We start from the raw sequence: 21,013 nt of genomic DNA on the forward strand, positions 1-21,013 counted from the left end.
TGTTGAAAAGATTTAATATGCATATAGAACAATTCTCTCTAATTGTTTTGCCAGCAATTCGTTGAGTCCTACTGAACAATTTCTAGTCAATTCCAAAGATAAAATTTCAAATATATATATTAGTCAAGTGGAATAAAGTTGTGAGACTAGTTTTTGAGTAAGTAGACAAACAAAGTGCGCAAAGAGATGGATAGAAATGGTGGAAAATTCCAAAGATAAACATACAGACGTACGTAGTTTGGCCAAATAAAAGTGGAAATTAGAAAGAAAAAAAAGAGTAAATACTATTATTATACATTATATGTTTGGTAAGTGGATAAGGGATTACGTGGGAATGGTATAATGGTGATTGGGTGAGACGTAGGTGTCCTTATCTTAAGCCTGCTCTTTTTAACACTTTCATGACGCATAAAACCACAAAATTCATTGGGACCCATTTTTGTGTATATATGATCTTTATGCACTTATACCTAGTCATCAGTATGATTTGTATTTCCACACATGCTTAAATTCGTAAATACATCAATATATATTCCATGGTTTTGAAGAAAAGATTTTAAATACTATTAATTAGCTCCGGATATTTGGATTGTCTTACTCTCCTGAAATACCCGACAAGTTACACTGTCATAGGATGTTGACGTAAAGAGTTGAACTTTGTGTTCCATAGTTAGAAAGATTCATTAGCAACCAACTCAACCATCGATCTATATAATTTGATTTACTCATGTAACATACATTAATAGTGACCAATATGGTATGGAAATGCCTTCTTAAGTTTAAAACTTGATATCGATCATCTTGCTTTTCATTTAATTCTATAGTGGCCTGGCCTATCATATATATCATGATAACCTTTGTTGCAAATGATGGAAATTAAATTCAGACAGTCTTTTTTGTTTTCTTGAACTTTGTGACTTTAGTTTGCATTAGTTCCCGACAAGGATAATCGTTAGTGGATTGGGCAATGACACTTGCTTACATACATTTTGAAACCAACCAAAAGAGCTTGTTAGAATATCCTTGGAATGAAAAGAAGCCATGTTTTTTTGAGCAAACATACACACATGGAAACTACTGTTTATCAATCTTTCATGCATTGCATGTACCTCCACAAACAATTTCCATTCTTCTTTCTTGCATCACCCTTTAATTTTCTTTAAGACTAAAATGCCTTTTGCAAAAGCACATCTCTCTTTACAATCTTCCTTGTCATATAACTCTCTCTCTCTCATACACAAATCCTTTTGGATAAATATAAAAAATAAGATGACATTGGCCAGCTAACAATGGATGTATATATGGTGGTCTCCATTGTTTTTCATTGCTAAGATTTGAGGATAAAAAAGAAGGGGGAGTGGAGGGGAAGTCATGATGTTCAAAAAATAACTAAATCTTGTGTCTTTAATTAATAATGCTTTTGACATATATATATCTTTTTAAGGTGAGTTTTGCCCTTTCTATCTGTTTTACTATTTAGATCATTGCATGTAGGGGCAGTGTGATGCAAGTTATCTTGCAAAAGATAAAAAGGAAATACAATAGATGGGGTGCAACTTGTCTCTTTTGCATATTGGAATATTATTGGTCGATCTCTTGATCGTATTGGCCTTGGTTAGAGGCTGTTTGAAATGTAATTAAGTCGGGAAATTTTGAGTGACAAGCCTTTTGAATGTAATTTGAGTCGCATCTTATATATCTATTGTACAAATCATGAACCTGGAGCGTCTATGATGGAATTGAATAAACCATTTTCATGTGAAAATACAGCATCAAAAATAGATTGATTGTTGTCAGAATTCAATTTGAATAAAAATCTGGATTGAGATACTGAACTTCACCATGGTAACTCTTAGCGCAAACGGAGGTCGTGAGTTCAAGTTGCATAAAAATCTGGATTGTTGTCAGAATTCAATTTGAATAAAAATCTGGATTGAGATACTGAACTTCACCATGGTAACTCTTAGCGCAAACGGAGGTCGTGAGTTCAAGTTGCATAAGTGTTTTCTTTATCACAATTTGTAAGATGGCCCTTGCTTAGCCCAGTGTGTGCGAATGTCGCCCTGCATTATCTTCCCGCCCTGGGTCGATCGAGTTCTCACCTGGTCTACAGAGATTGCAGGGTCTTCCATATAGTTTGGAGTTTAACAGTCACTTGCGTCCGGTGAACAACTAGGCGAGTTCCACATTACTAAAATGTTAAATACTCATAATCCAATCTTAATCAAACCTATATATGGTGATTCATTGTATACTTTATGAAAGACGTGGACTTCATTAATCGTCATTATTATTATTATTTTCTTAAGATAAGATAGTAGTAATTCATTGATCAAAGTGGTCAAGTTATTCAGGTGAATTAATAAACATAATTATTTTTGTAAAATTAATAAGTATTTTATATTGACCTTCAATATTGAACTAATTAATATTTATCAAGATAAGTAATTAAGAGTTTTAGTTTTTTTTGTTTGTCTCTTATTTGCCTATAACGTATGAATCCATCCAAAAATGACAATTTATTGTGCATGTGTGAAAAAAAATGTGAAGACAGTTAATACAAAGAAGGAATTAACTTACCAAATATATCATTTTTATTGTCATCTTATGGGAACTACAGCTGTGTTTCTCTGGAATTTGTATTTGCATTCTTTACTCTAAATGCATGCTCAGTTTTGGTAAGTTCTTAATAGGGTTAGGAATCATATATATGATTAGGAAAAATGGTAGGTTAGTTACATTCCTCTACTCAATTTTGTATTCCCAGCTATAATGGATCCCATATCTTCTTCACCAGTTCCTCCTCTCCAAACGCAAACACAGTACTGGACGTTCGAGGAGAATAAACTGTTTGAAAATGCACTTACTGAATTTGATCATGTCTTTCCGGATTTGTTTGAAAAGATAGCTTGTCGACTGCCCGGAAAAACGATCGATCAGATCAAACAACATTATGAAAACTTAGTCTATGATGTTGAAATGATTGAGGCTGGTTTTGTTCCTCTACCCAACTATGAGGAAAGCAACGCTAGAGTTAATTTATCTTCTGCTCCTGGGGTCGGATGCCAAGCCAATAACCAGAACCAACGAAGGAAACCAAATCCATGGACGCCAGAAGAACATAAGTAAGTGTTATTTCACTCATTTATGTATTGGTTAGGGTTTGCTTGTTTATGAGATAAGGGGATGATATATATGTTAGAAGGGTAACATAATTCCAATTTAAATATGTTTGTATATATCTTGCACTATTAGTGTTTATATTGGGGAAAAAGTTACCGGATCGGGGCAGGCAGAAGAGAAGTGAAGGAATTATTTCATCTTTTTCAATACTTTTACATGAATCCTCCGAATATACGTAGAAGTATTTTTCTCTCACATTATTTTAGCAATCACTTAATTTGTGTCTATTGTAATAGGTGTTTTCCCCCGATCAAATCGGGGGATCGAATTTTTTATAGAAATATGAGTTTAATTAATTAGCTGATTTATTAGTGAATAAGAATAAATATTATCTAGACGGGTAAATCGATCGACCTTAAAAAATAATGATTAATTACTATTGCTATCAAACAAGCTCGTATTTTATCCTTGTTACCTTTTCTTAATGATGAAAAATAATTTGAAATAGACGAATCGATTGCTAGAATTACTTATGGTCTTATGATCTGAAATAAAATAATAGGCTAATTTCAATTACTTGAGGCTGTTTGATTTTGAAGATAGTTTTTTGTGTTTTCATTTTCTAGAAATTGTTTTCATTTCGGTTTCTAGTTTATCGAAAATGTATTTAGTTAGATTCGAATAAAGTGAGCACTGTGATTTTCAAAGAAAATAGTGAAAATCTTGATTCTTGAGGGTACATTGTTTTCTTATTTTTTTAAGAGACAACATCTTTATTTTCTAGAAAAACAATTTGGAAAAGACCAAACACATGTTGATTGACATTTTCTAATATTATGGAGATGGAAAACTGAAAACACTAAAACCATATTGTTACTCTCTTATTGTCCGTTCGGTTAGTTTTTGTTTTTTTAGAAAACAAAAAAATGTCTATTTTAATTTTAATTTTCTATTGTCAGTGAATTTAGCTATTTTTTTGTTTCCTGTGTTTTCCAAAATGAATAATCAAACGTGTTTTCTGGGTTGTTTTCTGTTTTTAAAAAATGAAAACAGAAAATGCATGAAAATAGCATATATACCGAGGAGACTATGTCAAAAACCAGTTTTTATTATGGTGACATTAAAATTTATAGTATTTTAAAAGTAAAAATGATGAAGCAATGCACAAATCTAAGTTGGATACTCTATTTTCCCCCTACTTTCCTTTATGATGACAATAATAAGAAAATAATCAAAATCTCTAACTCCATTATCGCCTTTATTATCTTCCTTCTGTACTTCAAATTTGGTATTTCATTTCATATAAAAAGTTTACCTAAAAATTTCAATTGTTTTCAAGCAAGACAAACATTTATGGTTAAACTTGGATTAATGAAGGTTCGTAGTGGTTGGGAAGAGGCGAGTTTGCAAGGATTTCGAAAGAAAATTTGTAGAACTCTCACAAATCTTTTCCTCTACAACCATCGCGAACATTCCTCTCAAACTTAGCCTAAGATTTTTAGATAAACATTACCACTTGCTCGTGCAACTTTTTTCTTGATTCAGGTTGTTCTTGGAAGGACTGGAAAAGTATGGAAAAGGAGACTGGCGGAGCATTTCCAGAAATTGTGTCATAAGCAAGACTCCAACTCAAGTTGCTAGTCATGCGCAAAAACATTTCCTTCGCCTTGAAAAAAATTTGGCTTCTTCTACTACTTCAAGACCTGGAAGGAACCCAACAACCTCAAACACTGATCAAGCTGCACCGCCATCTGCCAATGTTTCTGCTCCGCCATCACCACCGCCTTTCATGCCCATCGATACTTCACTACTGACAACATCGTTGCCTTCTTTCTCCGACTTGAGTACCATTGAAGAACTGGATCAACTTTTGGCATCATATACCCCTTCCGATGATCGCCAGCAGTGAAGCTGAGGCAGAGACTGACATGGAATGAGACTTATAGCTCATATGATGGATGGTTATATACATATAAGTAATTTCATTTGCTTTATGACTATATATTTGAAGGTTTTTATTTCAAAGTTTATCTTAATTTCTATGGATGATTAAGGATATTATTCTGATAAAGATATTAAGCTATGTTTGATATATGGTGTATTTGTATTACTATTTTCATAAATGCTTGTTTTCATCATGATGTTATGCAGGTATTATATTCTTTCTTGTCTAAGAGAGGTAAAACCGTATTGCTTTGGCTAATTGGCTCTGTGTTATCCTTGAGAATATGATAGATTTGAGGAGGTATGCTTATGTTGAGCGTCGGTGTATACTTCAATTTTTTTTTTTCCCCTTTCTAAGTATACATTTCAATTCTTTTGATGGCTCTGTGCATGGTATGGGTTATATTTAATTTGACCCAATTAATTATTATGTCGTCAGGTGGGAAATTTGTGTGCGTTTGGACCTAATGATCCGAGTTTAGACTCATATCAGATGTTCAAAAGATCAAAAAAAAAAAAAAAACTCCTACAATATTTTGTTGTTGCAATTCAGCACAAAAGGAGTTAATTAAACCATCATTTTATTAGCAGCACTACAAGAAAACAGGAAATTTGCGTCGCTAATTCGTTGTTGATATCCGTCGCTGAATGAGGCGTGAATTAGCGCCAATATTCCATTGCAAATAGGTTTAATTTTTGTTAACTTTTGTGATGGAAAATTTACGAAATTTAGTTTCTAATTTTAGGTTTTAGCGATGAAATTATTTCCGTCTCAAAATTCTGTTGCAAAGAAGTTCTTTTCTTGTAGTGTGCAGATTCAAGAAGTTCTTTTCTTGTAGTGTTCATGAACGTATTTTTTAGACAATTATAATGCTATCTTGAATTCTTTAAAGTGGTATTCAATATGGCAACAAATTAGGAATTCTAATCTTGTTGGCCTTCAATTAAGTTTGAGTATAATAATCAGCAACACATTTTGGCTTCAATTTCACACACCAACATATTAAGTGATCCACATAATTAACAGATTTTATTGTTTAATTATTTATACTAAATAAGCCTTGACTTGGCAATATATATACATATAGTTCAATATATAATTGTGCTAATCCTCCTTGAAAAATTTATACTATGAGCAATTTGTTTGAGAAAGATATATGAGTGATAATTGAGAAGATAATAATTTCTCAGTTTTATTTGATAAATATTGTAAATATTACACATTTTGTGCAAGTGTTGGCTCTCTTTCTTTCTGCGAACTAAACAGCTGCTACTTGTCCCCATTTATGACCACAAAAGATCAAGCTTACCGTATTATCACCAATCATTCCTTTTTTTCTTCGACCGACAATACATAATCACCAGATATAATGACTAAAAAATGAATGAAAAATAGATAAATCACACAACTATAACTCATATTAACATATATCATATTCATACAAACGAGAGATGGTTCGATTGACAATCGATTAGGTTAAGTATATGTGTCTAAGATTCGATTCCGATGAAAAACATATTTCTCGATGATATTTTAAAAAATATATAGCATAAGCGAAAAAATTAAAATGAAAATAATATTATAGTCATCCCAACAAGTTATGATACCAGAAATATTCCACAGGAGACACCTCTAGCATTGAATTACCGTAAAACGGCATGCTAACACCACCAGTATGGCCTGTCGGGGGGCCGTAATGGGTGGTTGGCAGCGATGAATTTAATTTGGCGTCGACATTGGAGGAGCCAGCTGAGTCCTTGCCCGTAAGCCTCTGAACCACTGATTTGAAGTTCACAGGGTCAGTTTGAACGTACTGGGTATCAATAAATACCACCTTCACCTCTTCACGAGCCATCGCTGAATCAATCTGTATACAGTTTCGGCCGCTTGATTAATTAATTTTGCGAAGCTTTTTTGGATTCAGTCTGAAGTGAGAGTATCGGGTTATATAGAGAGGTAAGTGACAAGACAGAGTCAACAAGAGTGGAATCCGTACGTACGGCAACAGTTTGGTAAGCAGTCGAAGGAGACTTTGATCAACTGTTAGTCCAGACCATTTCTCTGCTACTTCTGTATGATTGGCTTTGGGTTTGATGGACGTACTTTCGTGTTTGGTCAAAGCTGACAACTTGGAATTGCATGGCAAAAGCCCATGGTTATGCATATGAGGCCTCTGGGTTATTGGTTTATTACTCCTGATACGGTTGGGGGAAAAAAAAGCCCACTAGGCCCAACAACATCATATTAGTCTACTAGAGTATTAGCCTTTTAGGACAACTTCAATGGTGTTCTATTTATTGGGTCAACAAAAATGTTAACCCAGTCTCACCTCTATTACACAAAAAATCAAGCCAACCACGTCTTCCAATACATCTACATCAACAAAACACAAATTTCTATAAATTATCTCTTCCCACCCAACAACATTTCATGCCTCCATGTTGTCTCCAACAAAACTACACCAAAACACACAATCTCAATACGACCACATCAGCAAAACACGTCTCTCAATACAGACATATCAACAAAACACATTTTCAATACAACCACATCAACAAAAGATAACAACTTTGTTGGCCCAACAACAGTTTAGGGCAAATGCAATGGTTGGTGGATAATGGGGATAGTAAACTGTATTGGGAAATGTGTTTTGCTGATGTGGATAGGAATGAAAATGTATTGTCTCTTGTCATTATACAATGGTGTTAAATAGATATTGGTATGAGTTAGTTAATTTTGATGGTAAATGTTTAAATAACATACAACAATATATATACTCCTCAAAATGATTTTCTATTAAATTACATTAACCATAATACTTATTTTAATTAATAAAATTTTACACCAAATAAATACAATATTTAAAAAAAAAGAGTAAATGATGGAAGAAAAAAATTTAAAAAAAAATGTAAATGCAGTTGGTGCTATGTGCGGGCCCACACTAATTAGGCAAGTTGATGCCCCAATAGAAGTCTTTGTTCCCCAAATTGGTCCAGTAACTTTGATTGCCAAAAAGCCTACCATTGTATGGATTGTACCTCTCCATTTCCCATTAAAGATCCATTTAACCTATCCATTCTTGCCAAAAAACCCACCATTGCATTTGCCCTTACCATTGCAAGTGCCCTTAGGTTGTCTTGACCAGATCTTCCTCTTTTTTTCCTCAACGATCGGGATTACACAATAACCAACAAATCACGCAGTCTGGACAAACACATAAAAGATTAATCATATGCTGATATGCTTATACCTCTCGTGCCTAGAGCGACTTGTTTTAAGATTGCGAGGCACTTGCATCATGATATTTGAGACAGCTTAAGGCGCAACTATATATGTTTTTAGGATAATGCTTGAGACCCCCAAAAGACTCCAATTTAATATGGAGTGTTGGATTTGAAGTGGGCTCTACATGTGTGTTTTTAATCAATGACTATTTTAATGTCACATAGATTTGGAGAACTTTTGGGGGTCTCTAGCATTGTCCATGATATTATATTTGCTAAGGTAACGGTAACTCCGTTCTACATGTTAGGATTGGACTTAATTCAAGCGTAATTGTGCAATGGGCTAACCGATGAGTACTCCGACGCAATGGCGGTAACTCGCTCGACTATGCAATTGTTTTCTATGTTACTAGATATGTCGGTTTGTTGTATGGACACCAGTAGATGGTTGCTTGAAATTGAATGTTGATGGGACTTTTGTTTAAGGAGTGTAATGTTATGGAAGTAGGGGTAGTGTTTAAGAATGCTTGCCTAGAGGTTGGAATGGTCATGGCTAAGAGTAAAACACGGTTGGAATGGTCATGGCTGAGAGTAAAGCAGGCTCTGTGGAGCTATTAGTATGTGAACTGATTGCCATTACGAGGACCCTTCATGTTACAATAGATAAAGGTGTGTCGAATTTTGGATCGGAGGAAGACTCAATCAAGAAAATTATGCCCTTAACAAGCAAGAAGTATGACAAATTGCTTATGAGAAACTTCATTCAACATGCCAAACATGTGTGACGAGAGGAGACTTCGGTATCTCATGCTCTTGCCCGTTTATCACAGAATTTGTCAAACATGTGTGACGAGAGGAGACTTCGGTATCTCATGCTCTCGCCCGTTTATCACAGAATTTACATGGTTTAAGAGTTAATGCACATGTTAACGGTGATTGCTTATCAGTATGTGCGACAAAAGGGTAACTCGTTCGCTTGCACCCTTGTTCGTTTATCATACAATATAGACGGTTTATTTTTAAATTGAGAAAATGTATATTATATAGGCTTAGAGGGAAGAAAAAACATATATTCGGAGTATAAATAAATACTTTGGTTTCTAAAATAAATAAATAAAAGCTGAAAAAGATTGAAAATAATTACTATTTGTTTTCTTTCTTTGTATTCTGCCCCAACATTCATCAACCTCGATTATATTTTTCAGGCTTTTCTTCTCACTCACAATGTTCTCCTGATCCTTCATCACTTTCATGTCTCTCCCCACCAAACGCCCTGCCCACAGCACCACCACTAGCAGCTCAACCTCCCATTTTGCCCCTATGAAGAAGGCCAAGTCCCAGGCGGTGGCCTGCTCCCTCGACTCCTCCAACAGGAACGGCCTCCACCACCACGCTTCCGCAGATGATGAAGTCGTCTTCGACACCTCTTCTATGGCCATTGACGACGATCTCAAGCTCGACGATCGTGTCCATCCTCCCGCTGCCAATCTCTCCCGCAAAAAGGCCACGCCTCCTCAGCCTGTCAAGAAGCTCGTTATTAAGCTCCTTAAAGGTTTAATTTTGCTCTTCTTATTTGGTTTTTATTTTTTTTTCGTTATTTCTTTGTGGAGTCGTGTGGAATGGAGAATTTGGAGGTCGTTGTTGCGTATTTAGGAATTGAGGGTTTTGTCACTCCCGGGACGATGTAAGGAAGCTGGATATCCAGTGCGTTTGGTTTAATTAATTGAGTGAAGCTTAGAATTGTTTGTGTTTTCGATATGTGTACTGATTGAATTCACTAGTTCATACGGTAAATTGAGTAATTGATTGGGCTTGGGATGCATTCATTTCATAAGAATTCTATGCAATTCATTTCATTTTGGATGTTGATATGTTTGTTATTATTGAAGCCACTTTTGCAAGTGCTTTAGTCTCATAGCACTCGCAGTTTAATTTGAGCTTAGTTCTTCGTTTTGCAAAGCAAGGGCTTTATTCTCATAGCACTATTCTTTAGTTTATCTACTAATACTATTAATGGTAATTCTCAAGTTCCATTCTGAAAAGGTAAGTGTTAAGTTTTACATGGTTATTATGGTCTTTGGATGCACCTATTATCCATGATTGTCTCTTTACTATTTTTTTCCTTAACGCTGGGTTGTGGTTCTTTCTGAGGGTTGTGTGTATTTTTTTTTTAAAAATTTTTAAAAAATTCTTTAGTATGCCTTTGGTGGCGACTATTTCCTGTGGTTCATATACAGGTTATTCTGAAGTGAGTATGTAGTGTATTTTTTGATAATTGATTAGTATGCCTGCACTGAAAACAACTGGCCTGTAGTTCTTGTGTAGGTTCTTTTCAAATGTTATGTTGAAGTCTTTAATGATGTATTGGTAATGTGCAGGTACATAAATCCCTGGTTATTTAAAAAAAAAAAAAGAAGATTAACAACTTAAAAAATGCTGGGGTCCATGACCCTGATTCGAATTGATAATTAATGGTGCCTTACTTATATCAACCAGGAAATCGAGTATTCTTGATATACGAGTGTCATACCAATGCATAGTGTACAACTATAAAGGTTTCAGCTTTCAACAAAGTGTAAAAGTATTAGCATTATTAAAGTTCTGAATGGTCAAAGTTTTTTGGTATGATTCCCACTGAAAAGGTTAGAGGTAAACTCCATCATTAATTGTTCAATATTTTCACGTGAAGGCAAACCATCGCTGCCCACCAACTTCGAGGAGGATACTTGGGCGAAGCTGAAGGCTGCTATTGAAGCTATATTTTTGAAGCAACCAAATTCTTGTGACTTGGAGAAGCTTTATCAGGTAGATCATACTATCTCTCTCTCTCAAATTTGGTTGCTTTTCAATGTGAACTCTTTCTTGCTACACTCATGATGAACCTATTGTTTTGTTCTTAGGCTGTCAACAATCTTTGCCTGCACAAGATGGGGGGAAATCTTTATCAACGAATAGAAAAGGAGTGTGAAGCCCATATTTTTGTTGCTCTGCAGTCTTTGGTTGGTCAAAGTCCTGATTTAGTGGTCTTCTTATCTCTTGTTGAGAGATGTTGGCAGGATGTATGCGATCAGATATTGATGATTCGTGGTATAGCCTTGTATCTGGATAGAACATATGTGAAACAAACCCCAAATGTGCGATCGTTGTGGGACATGGGCTTGCAACTTTTCCGGAAACATCTTTCTTTGTCTTCTGAAGTCGAGCACAAAACTGTAACTGGACTTTTAAGAATGATTGAGAGTGAAAGGTAATCCTATAGTATTTCAACTTCAATTAAGCATAAGTATCTGAATTTCTCTGTTGCTTTTGTGATGCGGAATGGAAAAATCCTAAAATTCCATGTCTATTTTATTAATTTAATTGTTTTGTATTTGTATGACTGAGGTAGACATGTAATTTTCTATGTTTGTTGAAATGGGCTCTACTTTAATCAATTGGGTACTTGTTATGTTTGTTAGATCTTAGCTTGAGTATTATCTAGTGCTATTGTGGTGTTTAGTTAGTTATTCTAGTGAGAATCTTTGTTAATTAGAATGAAGATTCGTACTCTTATTAGATTTAGGGAACTTATGATTCTATGTATACCATACTGAGTAGTGAGTAGTTTGTAGTGCTGCTGGTTCAGTGGTGATGCTCTTCACCATCTTGTCATTATGTTAGGGTTTGAATCCCCTTGTCCGTGGCAAGAAGAGATTAAGAAAATGAAAACAAAATAGTGTCACCATCTTGTCATTATGTTACGGTTTGAATACCCTTGATAGGATTGTCCCACATCGAAAGATGTGGGAGCTAAGGTGTTGTTTATAGGGGGGAGGTATGGGCCTCCCTTAGTACCCAAGGTTTTCTAGTATGGGCTGGGAGGCTTTGGGTACAGCCGGCCCATATGGGTGGGTATCAGTTGGGCCTTGGGTGCTGAGCGTGTATGGGCGCGACTCTATCAATGGTATCGGAGCATGATCCTGTTGTGCCTTCAACTTGGGGGTCCCACATCGAAAGATGTGGGAGCTAAGGTGTTGTTTATAGGGGGGAGGTATGGGCCTCCCTTAGTACCCAAGGTTTTCTAGTATGGGCTGGGAGGCTTTGGGTACAGCCGGCCCATATGGGTGGGTATCGGTTGGGCCTTGGGTGCTGAGCGTGTATGGGCGCGACTCTATCAACCCTTGTCCGCGGCAAGAAGAGATTAAGAAAATGAAAACAAAGGAAAAAACACTGAAGAAAACAACTAGTAAACATGTTATAATGCTCCTCCAATACCACCTGGTTGGAGAAGCTTGACTTTGTGAGAAAACCTTGGCTATCTCATCATATATCGTAGGGTCATTGTTCTCCAACCCACCTTTAGCAATGCAGGTGCTTGCTAGCTGTTTTATGCCACTAGGAACAGCATATACTTGTTTCTCCAATGGACAAACCATGAACATTGCCAGTGAATTGTGGCACTGGCCACTCTGATTTGCGACAACTTCTTAGGTCCATTTGTAGACTTCTCCTGACACAACACCACCTAGAAACATAACCTCTTGACATACTACCTCCCACTACCTCCATACAGGAATATGCTGTCTTGCCGAAGATCTTATAAAGTTTGTGACAAATACTCAATCATCATATGCCTAAACTAGAACCGAACTCTAGAATTTTTCATAAGTGAGAAGAATAGAAACTGCTGCAGTACTAAAAAAAGGTCATATGCTCTTTTTCTAACCATACAATCCTGGCCATTCATCTGAAATGAAGGAAATAAATAATCTATCTAGTTTTATAAAAGACAACCGTGTCGCATGACTCATCTGTTTAAAAATGGAGGTGTTGGAATGTTCTTGCATCAGGTCTCCATTCTGGTATTTAGGTTTTTATTATGCCTGCTAATCATGCCATTTAGCTTGGTTTCCATCATTCGCACCTATCATCTTCCCTCCTATCATCTTCCCTATTTTTTAGGGTCGAAAAAAAATCTTCCATAATTTTATGTCTGGTAATTCAGTTTACCATCTTTATCAATTCAAGCTGTTGATTCTTATGCTTCATGGCACCGCTCTTTGCTTGTAATTGTTAACAAATTCATTTTCAAATCCCTGCGTGTTTGTCGTCAATAAAAACTTCCATTTCTACAGTCCATTGTCTTTCTGATGGGATCTTTCTGCTCCATCGGTGGGCTCACTTTTCATCTTGGAGTTCACATTATTCTGTTTTTGGTGTTTCAGATTAGGTGAAGCAGTTGATAGAACACTCTTGAATCATCTTTTGAAGATGTTTACTGCTCTAGGAATTTACTCAGAAAGCTTTGAGAAGCCTTTCCTTGAGTGCACATCTGAATTTTATGCTGCTGAAGGCATGAAATACATGCAGCAAGCTGATGTACCGGACTACTTGAAACATGTGGAGGTGCATTTGTCTTCTCTTTTCTTGGAGTTGGTTATCAACGCTGATGTATTTTTGTCACCTTTTGTTGTATTTCAACGTTTCATCTTCTTAATCCCAATGTTAATTGAGTTGGTCCACTCGTCTTTGTTACATTCATTTACTTTGGCAATATTTTCGGATGAACGACACTTGCAGGTAAGGTTGCATGAAGAACATGAAAGAAGCTTACTCTACCTGGACTCAAGTACGAGGAAGCCGCTTATAGCAACTGGTGAAAGGCAGCTTCTTGAACGCCATATATTTGCCATTCTAGATAAGGTAAGGGTCCTTGCCGTATCTATATGTCTGCCAGTACTTGGGTTGCTTTCTTTAATAATGACTTTGCTTATCTAGGGGTTCATGGCACTGATGGATGGGCATCGAATTGAGGACCTTCAGAGGATGTATTCACTGTTCTCTAGGGTCAATGCCCTTGAAACTTTGAGGCAGGCCCTTAGTTCATACATTCGAAGAGCTGGTCAGGGCATCGTCATGGATGGAGAAAAAGACAAGGATATGGTTTCGTCTCTATTGGAATTCAAGGTCTCTCTTGACACAATATGGGAAGAAAGCTTTTCTAAGAATGAAGCATTTTGTAACACCTGTAAAGATGCATTTGAGCATCTAATTAATGTTCGCCAGGTCAGTTTGTTTTTATCTTGTTTCTATCTCTTTATATTTTGTAAAATTGGGACCCTATAGATTTACATGAAAATCTTTATTTTAATGTGCTCTTAAATAAGATACTGTAATCTTATGCACTTGGACTTATAAAACGATTAGGTGGCTGCATTCCCTTATAGACAACTCTGTTTCTAGGAATTTCAAGTTTTCCTTCTCGTCTGGCGAAGAAGTTCCATCAAATATGTAATATTTATTTTTCCACACCTCAAGCAAAGAGACAAATCTAGAATCGCCTTGCTGACTTGTATTGAATTTTCTTATTGAGAATGTCAATAATTAAATTGAAGGGTAGAAAATTCTTTAAGGCAATTGTATCATATTTGGAAAACAAATGGGTGGGGGAATTGTCTGGAGGTTGATACAGTTATACTACTGGAGTTTCAAAGTTGAAATTTTTTTTTGAGGATTCATCTGCCGGAGATGCTGTGCATTGTGCAAGTGGTAATAGATAGGCAAATACTTGTCATTTCTCTTTGGAATGGATGGCTTTAGTACTAGAACTTTGAATAGTAACCATTTATGTTAGCATGACTGCTTCTACGAAAAAATGTCAATGTGATTGCATGGGCAAGAACAATGGGATTACAAAGTGAGATGCCGTTTTTTCAAACTGATTATGGGAATAGCTCGATATTGGATACTCATTTTCTCCTTCTGTTTCGGTGGAGGCATATGTTTCATGAAACAGGGGCACTAAATTTAATGTTGTTTGAGACATGCGATTGGTTATGCTTGTAAATCTTGTTGCCTTTCACCAAACTGAGAACCTCTTCTCCCATCCCCTACCCCGAAACCCCAAAAATGTTTTTGCTGCAAAGCAGTGGCTTATTGTTTAGCCTCATGAAATGGAAACCAAACTAATAAATATATCCTTTGAACTCAAGAAATAACCTAGTATTTGGACCTGAACAAGAAGAATAGTAGATGGAAAAAGTACAGCGTAGCAACATTATTGTAGCCAGTTAACATAGCCACTTTAGAGGTTCAAAACCATCATTCCAGTATTTTATCAACTATTCCAAGAAAGATAACATTTTCTGTGTGCTTATTTAAAAGGCTGAAAAATTCTCCTCCACATTTAGCATTTATGATTGGTCAATACTATTTTATATTTATTTTTAATATTACAGTCACTCTTTCTGTCAGCCATGACTGTTCATATAATAATCTTTGTTTTTCATTAAAAAGAAAATACTTCTTCAAGCTTTGCGACTGATAGACCAACCTTGTTCTTCCTTTAATAGAACAAGCCTGCTGAGTTGATTGCAAAGTTTTTGGATGAGAAGCTTCGTGCTGGGAATAAGGGTACTTCTGAAGAGGAATTGGAGGGCACACTTGACAAGGTTTTGGTTTTATTCAGGTTTATCCAGGTAATAAGTTTGATGTTGTGTGGATAGCTGTTTCAGTGCCATATATGCTGTTAATTACTGTGTTAATGTTTTTTTCCTCTGGCTCTTTCAACAGTACGATGCTAAGTAATGTTCTTTTGTAATTTTCTTGTTAATAAAGGGCAAAGATGTATTTGAAGCCTTCTATAAGAAGGATCTTGCGAAAAGGCTATTGTTGGGAAAGAGTGCATCTATAGATGCAGAGAAATCTATGATTTCCAAGGTTTAGTATCAGAAAAAATTCATGGTAGTTATATTGGCTAAGTTGCCTGGCAATGTTATTAATGAGTTTCAATTGTTGATGCAGCTGAAGACCGAGTGTGGCAGTCAGTTTACAAACAAACTTGAAGGAATGTTTAAGGTCAGGATTTCTATCCCTCTTGAGCAAATTTGCTGTATTGGAATTGTTTTTGATGCTTTTTGCATCCGGTCTTTTATTTCTAAACCATTGATAACTGCTATATGGAATATGATGGCTGTTTGCTTTGCTTTTCATCTTCATGAAAAATGAAAACAGCAAAAGAAACTTTTCATCATCAATTGGGTCTCCTGCATTGACTTCCTTGTTTGGGTTGAGTAGAGTTAGAGCTCTTGTTGAGCCTTGTCTCACCTCTAGAGCTCTTGTTGAGCCTTGTCTCTCAGCTCTTCGTATTTGTGATCTCTCTATGGAACTTGTTCTAGTTGGTGAATGTTCATGGTGACTTTCAAGTCACCAGTTTTAACGATATATTTTGCAATTCTCTTATGGCACTTCTACAGGATATTGAATTGTCAAAGGAAATAAATGAATCATTCAAACAATCATCTCAGGCCAGGACAAAGCTTCCCTCAGGGATTGAGATGAGTGTACATGTCTTGACAACAGGGTAGGTTTAGAGTTTAGACAGTACACTACCGTAACCCAGGCTGATCAATTGCATTTTTATGAAATTCATATTTGATTCGATTGGCTGGCTGTAGGTACTGGCCGACGTATCCACCCATGGATGTGAGGCTTCCTCATGAGCTGAATGTCTATCAGGTTTGGCGTAAAATACATGATGAGTGTTGGAGATTATCTGGGTGAGAAATATTCAATATCGATTGTCTAATGCTTCACTTTTGCTGTTGCAACAGGACATTTTCAAGGAATTCTACTTAAGCAAGTACAGTGGGAGGCGCTTGATGTGGCAAAATTCATTAGGTCACTGTGTATTGAAAGCAGAGTTTCCCAAGGATAAAAAGGAGCTGGCAGTTTCCCTATTTCAGGTGGGTCTCATTTGGATCCCTCCTATTTTTTTGGTTTTTGTCTTTTTTTTCTTTGATGTCGGCTTCACAAGCAGAGCCCTAATATTCATGTGTGCTTTTATATGGCATACCCCAGACTGTTGTCTTGATGCTCTTTAATGATGCACAAAAGCTTAGCTTTCAAGATATTAAGGATGCTACAGGTATAGAAGACAAGGAATTGAGGAGGACCCTGCAGTCCCTTGCATGTGGAAAAGTTCGTGTCCTGCAAAAGGTTTGTTGTGTTTTGATCATATGATGTTCCTTTTCAATTTCCCCTCTCCCCTTCCCAAAGAGAGAGGAAATAGAAATAGAAAAAGAAATCCCCCATCTCCTTTACCTGAATTATATGTCTTGCAGTTGCCCAAAGGGAGGGATGTCGAGGATGACGATTCGTTTGTGTTCAATGAAGGGTTTACTGCTCAACTCTTTCGTATAAAGGTAAATCTATCCGTTTCTTTGGTAGCTGCATGTTCAGGTCGTCATTGAATTGCACAAAGCTGACATTCTCTGAAAGTGAAATGAAAGTAGAGCACTTCTGTGACTCATGACCTTTCATTTTTAGGTGGTCCTGCATTCTACTTTGGTTATTATCATGTTTTAGCTTCAATTCAAATTTCTTTGGGAAGCAGGTAAATGCAATTCAGATGAAAGAAACAGTAGAGGAAAACACGAGCACTACTGAAAGAGTATTTCAGGACCGTCAATACCAGGTTTACAACTATTTATTTCCTGTTCGAAATAGTGCAGCTGATTAATGACCAAACCTTGAGTTGCTTTTGGAAGGGATCTGTTTTATAGCTTCTATATTTCAGGTTGATGCTGCCATTGTTCGCATAATGAAGACAAGGAAAGTGCTAAGTCACACCCTTCTGATAACTGAACTCTTTCAGCAGGTGAGAATTCATTACCCGTCATTTTTTATGCTAAGTCGATTGTGTTGTCATGGAAGCAACTTCATGAATGGACTACTTCGTAGACTCTTGACATTGGAGACGATGCTTCAACTTTTCAAAATTTTTTCTTCGTATTTTCGAAGTTTAGCCTTGTTCATATGTGGGAGAAAGTGAAAATTCCATCCATTACCCACACAATATTAGTTGCCTAGCATCAGGGCATCGTTCCAAGCTGATTGACTGGCTACATTCTTGTCCTTGGAATGCCATTTCTAGCTTTCAAGGATAAGGAATTTCAAAGCAAATGTTATCAACAAAGGTAGAAAGAGGACAAGAGTGGGGAGAGGGAGATAGAAGGGAAGAGAAGAAAAAAGTTTAGGTGTTATGTTTTTAAAAAAACCTGAAGAGGGAGGTACCTCCGTACCTGTACATTATATTAAACTTGGAGGGATGTGAATGGCTTTTTAAAACAAGAGGGGGTAAGTGTCTTTAGGACAAACCTCATTTTGGAAATATGGATAATGTGGTTATTTTCACATTTTTCTTATTTTGATTCTCACTCTTTCATTCTCATTCTCATTCTTAGTGCTAACCGTTCTAATTTAATAGTATTATTTTAATTTCTATGCGCCTTGTGTATGGATAGTGTTAATGATTATATGAAGACAAGGAATGTGACCGTATACCATGATTAAAATTGTGTGTAATTTGGAGCTAACTAATGTAAATGTTGTATGTAATTTACAGCTCAAATTTCCTATAAAGCCAGCTGATTTGAAGAAAAGAATCGAAAGCCTTATCGACAGGGAGTACCTAGAGCGGGACAAGAACAACCCTCAAATATACAATTACTTAGCATAGTCTTCTCACCTTAAATCTTTCCTTGTAGAAACCACAGAAAACTTCAGGCCCCTAAAAGAGGTGGAGGTTCCTGTCAGATTTATGTACAGTAGGAGCTCACAGTTCTTAAGTTTTGCTGGATCAGTGAACTGTGTGCAGCATATTGGACGCTTCATCTGGTGTTGTATAATTGAGCAATGAGTTGCTTTGCAAATGAACCTGCTGCACCAGCTTATTCTGATGTACTAATGAAGTCGTTCCACTACTACCTACGCACCGCACCATTAGTTTTAAAGCATAAAAATGGGAATGTAAATCCGAGAAGATATGTTGTTGATTTTGTTAAGACATTTTATTGATTAAATTTGTTTACAATGATGTTGATTTTGTTTTAACATTTTGTAGCACTTCCAACGGACTTCTGAACTTAGTTTTAGCTACAGGTATTGTCATTGGGCCTAGGATTTCAAATTGGACACCTAGATTATGGGTTTGCAGGCAGGCGCATGTTGCTAAGGGTCCAAGGCCCATAAAATAAAAAAAGAGTAAATTGCCCATGCAGGTCTTCAACGGATTTCTGAAATCTGAACTTAGTTCGCCACTCAGCCTACGGCCCTACAGGTACTGTTATTGGGCCTCGGAATTCAAATTGGACACCAGCCTACAGGTATTGTTATTGGGCATCGGAATTCAAATTGGACACCTAGATGATCTGTTTGCAGGCTGGCCCATGTTGTTAAGAGTCCAGGCCCATGAAAAGTACAGGTATTGTCATTGTGCATCGGAATTCAAATTGGACTCCTAGATGATCTGTTTGCAGGCTGGCCCATGTTGCTAAGGGTCCAGGCCCATGAAATAAAAAAAGTTATCAAATGGCCCATGCAGGTCTCGAACCTGCGACCTTCGCGTTATTAGCACGACGCTCTAACCAGCTGAGCTAATAGGCCAGTTGGCGAGATTTTTCATATTATTATATTTATCTAAAGTTTATCTTGTTAGTATTACAAACGTATCATACCAGACTAAACTACTGAAGTAGACTATGGAACAGTACTTTTAGATGTATAATTCATATTAGTTGGCTGCGACAATAGGGTTGGCCTAACCATTTTCTTTTCTCACAAAGGAAGTCTAACAATCAAGCTGCAAGCAATAGTGATGTTTAAACTGTTCAAGCCATTCATTGGTCTCAGGAGTCATGGCCCCCTATCAACCTGGGGACCCAGCAAATGCTACAATTTCGTGGTTTAATTGTTTAAACCTAATCTGTATACAATAACTCAGAAAAAATAAACCTAATATGCATACAATGTCCAACAGTTAAACCACCACAACAGTCGGCTCAATCGGCGAACAACCGGCCTGGAGACTCTTTTGGAACCTTTTAAGATGCTTTTTCGATCCATTTTTCTAAACCATATTCTGACAAAGGTTTATTCTGACAAGCTTTGTCCACTCTTGAGAGCGGGCTTGGAGGAATATAGTGGGCTGTCACGATCTGGATTGGGCCTTTTATTTTTCTAGACATACCCAGCAGATAAAAGGCCCTGATGTAAATGTAGGAGCTCACAAAATCTAGTGATTGAACTAGAGAGTGACATGTCAGTCATTGGGATGACTGTGATTCCTATCACTTCCAATGTTAGAGCCATCGGACCTGTGTGAGTGTGTGACCATAATTTGCGGGTACACTATCACTTTCTAATATCCAATTATGGACTTAATCTCAAAAGTCAAATTGAAATTTGAACGAGACCAAGACAAAAAGAAAAAACCTCTCTCATTATGTGTGATTGATAATAATTCATCAATTTCTAACCGTTGACAAGAAACAAGTAGTAGTGGGCTTTGACAATGGTTTAATTGGTTTCAAATGCAATGAAAAAAGGTAAGCACCAACTTGTGCTTAGTTTGTGTGATGGGACTCATGAAAATTTTGAATAACATTACCATAGTCACATCCAAACCACTATTTTCTTCCATAGATGGAGCACGTATACACACATATATAGATGTAGATACATAAGTTTCAATCACCATTAAAGCCTCAAAATTTTGACATCTCTCACGTCGGGTGGTGGTTACATTGGCATATTATAATTTAAGTGGGGTTTTTAGTGGTTTGTGACTAAGTCTCGATCGCGCCTACCAAATTATGTGCAAGCCAATGAAGTTACATGTATACATATATATCTATTGACGTGGATGCAATGATGCATGAATTGGCACACACAAAAGAATTTG

General features: G+C 36.5%; 3 protein-coding genes and 1 non-coding gene across 4 annotated transcripts; 2 read left to right on the plus strand and 2 right to left on the minus strand.

Annotated features, from left to right (window-relative positions):
* Positions 1-2,772: 2,772 nt before the first annotated feature.
* On the plus strand, positions 2,773-5,032 carry LOC120014090 (transcription factor DIVARICATA-like). The gene is made up of 2 exons (XM_038866015.1): positions 2,773-3,125; positions 4,669-5,032. The coding sequence occupies exons 1-2, from the start codon at positions 2,773-2,775 to the stop codon at positions 5,030-5,032; spliced, it is 717 nt and encodes a 238-aa protein (XP_038721943.1).
* Positions 5,033-6,569: 1,537 nt separating this feature from the next.
* Positions 6,570-6,995, minus strand: LOC120014054. Its single transcript, XM_038865979.1, has one exon. It carries the CDS (start codon positions 6,921-6,923, stop codon positions 6,654-6,656), a length of 270 nt encoding a protein of 89 aa, XP_038721907.1. The 5' UTR covers positions 6,924-6,995; the 3' UTR covers positions 6,570-6,653.
* A 2,449-nt stretch (positions 6,996-9,444) lies between these two features.
* On the plus strand, positions 9,445-19,164 carry LOC120015725 (cullin-4-like). The gene is made up of 17 exons (XM_038868264.1): positions 9,445-9,844; positions 10,982-11,097; positions 11,193-11,539; positions 13,497-13,677; positions 13,852-13,974; positions 14,050-14,337; positions 15,624-15,749; positions 15,889-15,990; positions 16,075-16,128; positions 16,527-16,633; positions 16,728-16,788; positions 16,884-17,015; positions 17,131-17,268; positions 17,394-17,474; positions 17,666-17,746; positions 17,849-17,929; positions 18,677-19,164. The coding sequence occupies exons 1-17, from the start codon at positions 9,544-9,546 to the stop codon at positions 18,788-18,790; spliced, it is 2,433 nt and encodes an 810-aa protein (XP_038724192.1). The 5' UTR covers positions 9,445-9,543; the 3' UTR covers positions 18,791-19,164.
* A 478-nt stretch (positions 19,165-19,642) lies between these two features.
* Positions 19,643-19,716, minus strand: TRNAI-AAU. Its single transcript has one exon. It is a non-coding gene; the product is annotated as a tRNA-Ile (tRNA).
* Between the last annotated feature and the right edge of the window lie 1,297 nt (positions 19,717-21,013).

The sequence above is a fragment of the Tripterygium wilfordii genome, chromosome 14, assembly GCF_013401445.1.
Source record: "Tripterygium wilfordii isolate XIE 37 chromosome 14, ASM1340144v1, whole genome shotgun sequence".
Taxonomy (NCBI): Eukaryota; Viridiplantae; Streptophyta; class Magnoliopsida; order Celastrales; family Celastraceae; genus Tripterygium; species Tripterygium wilfordii.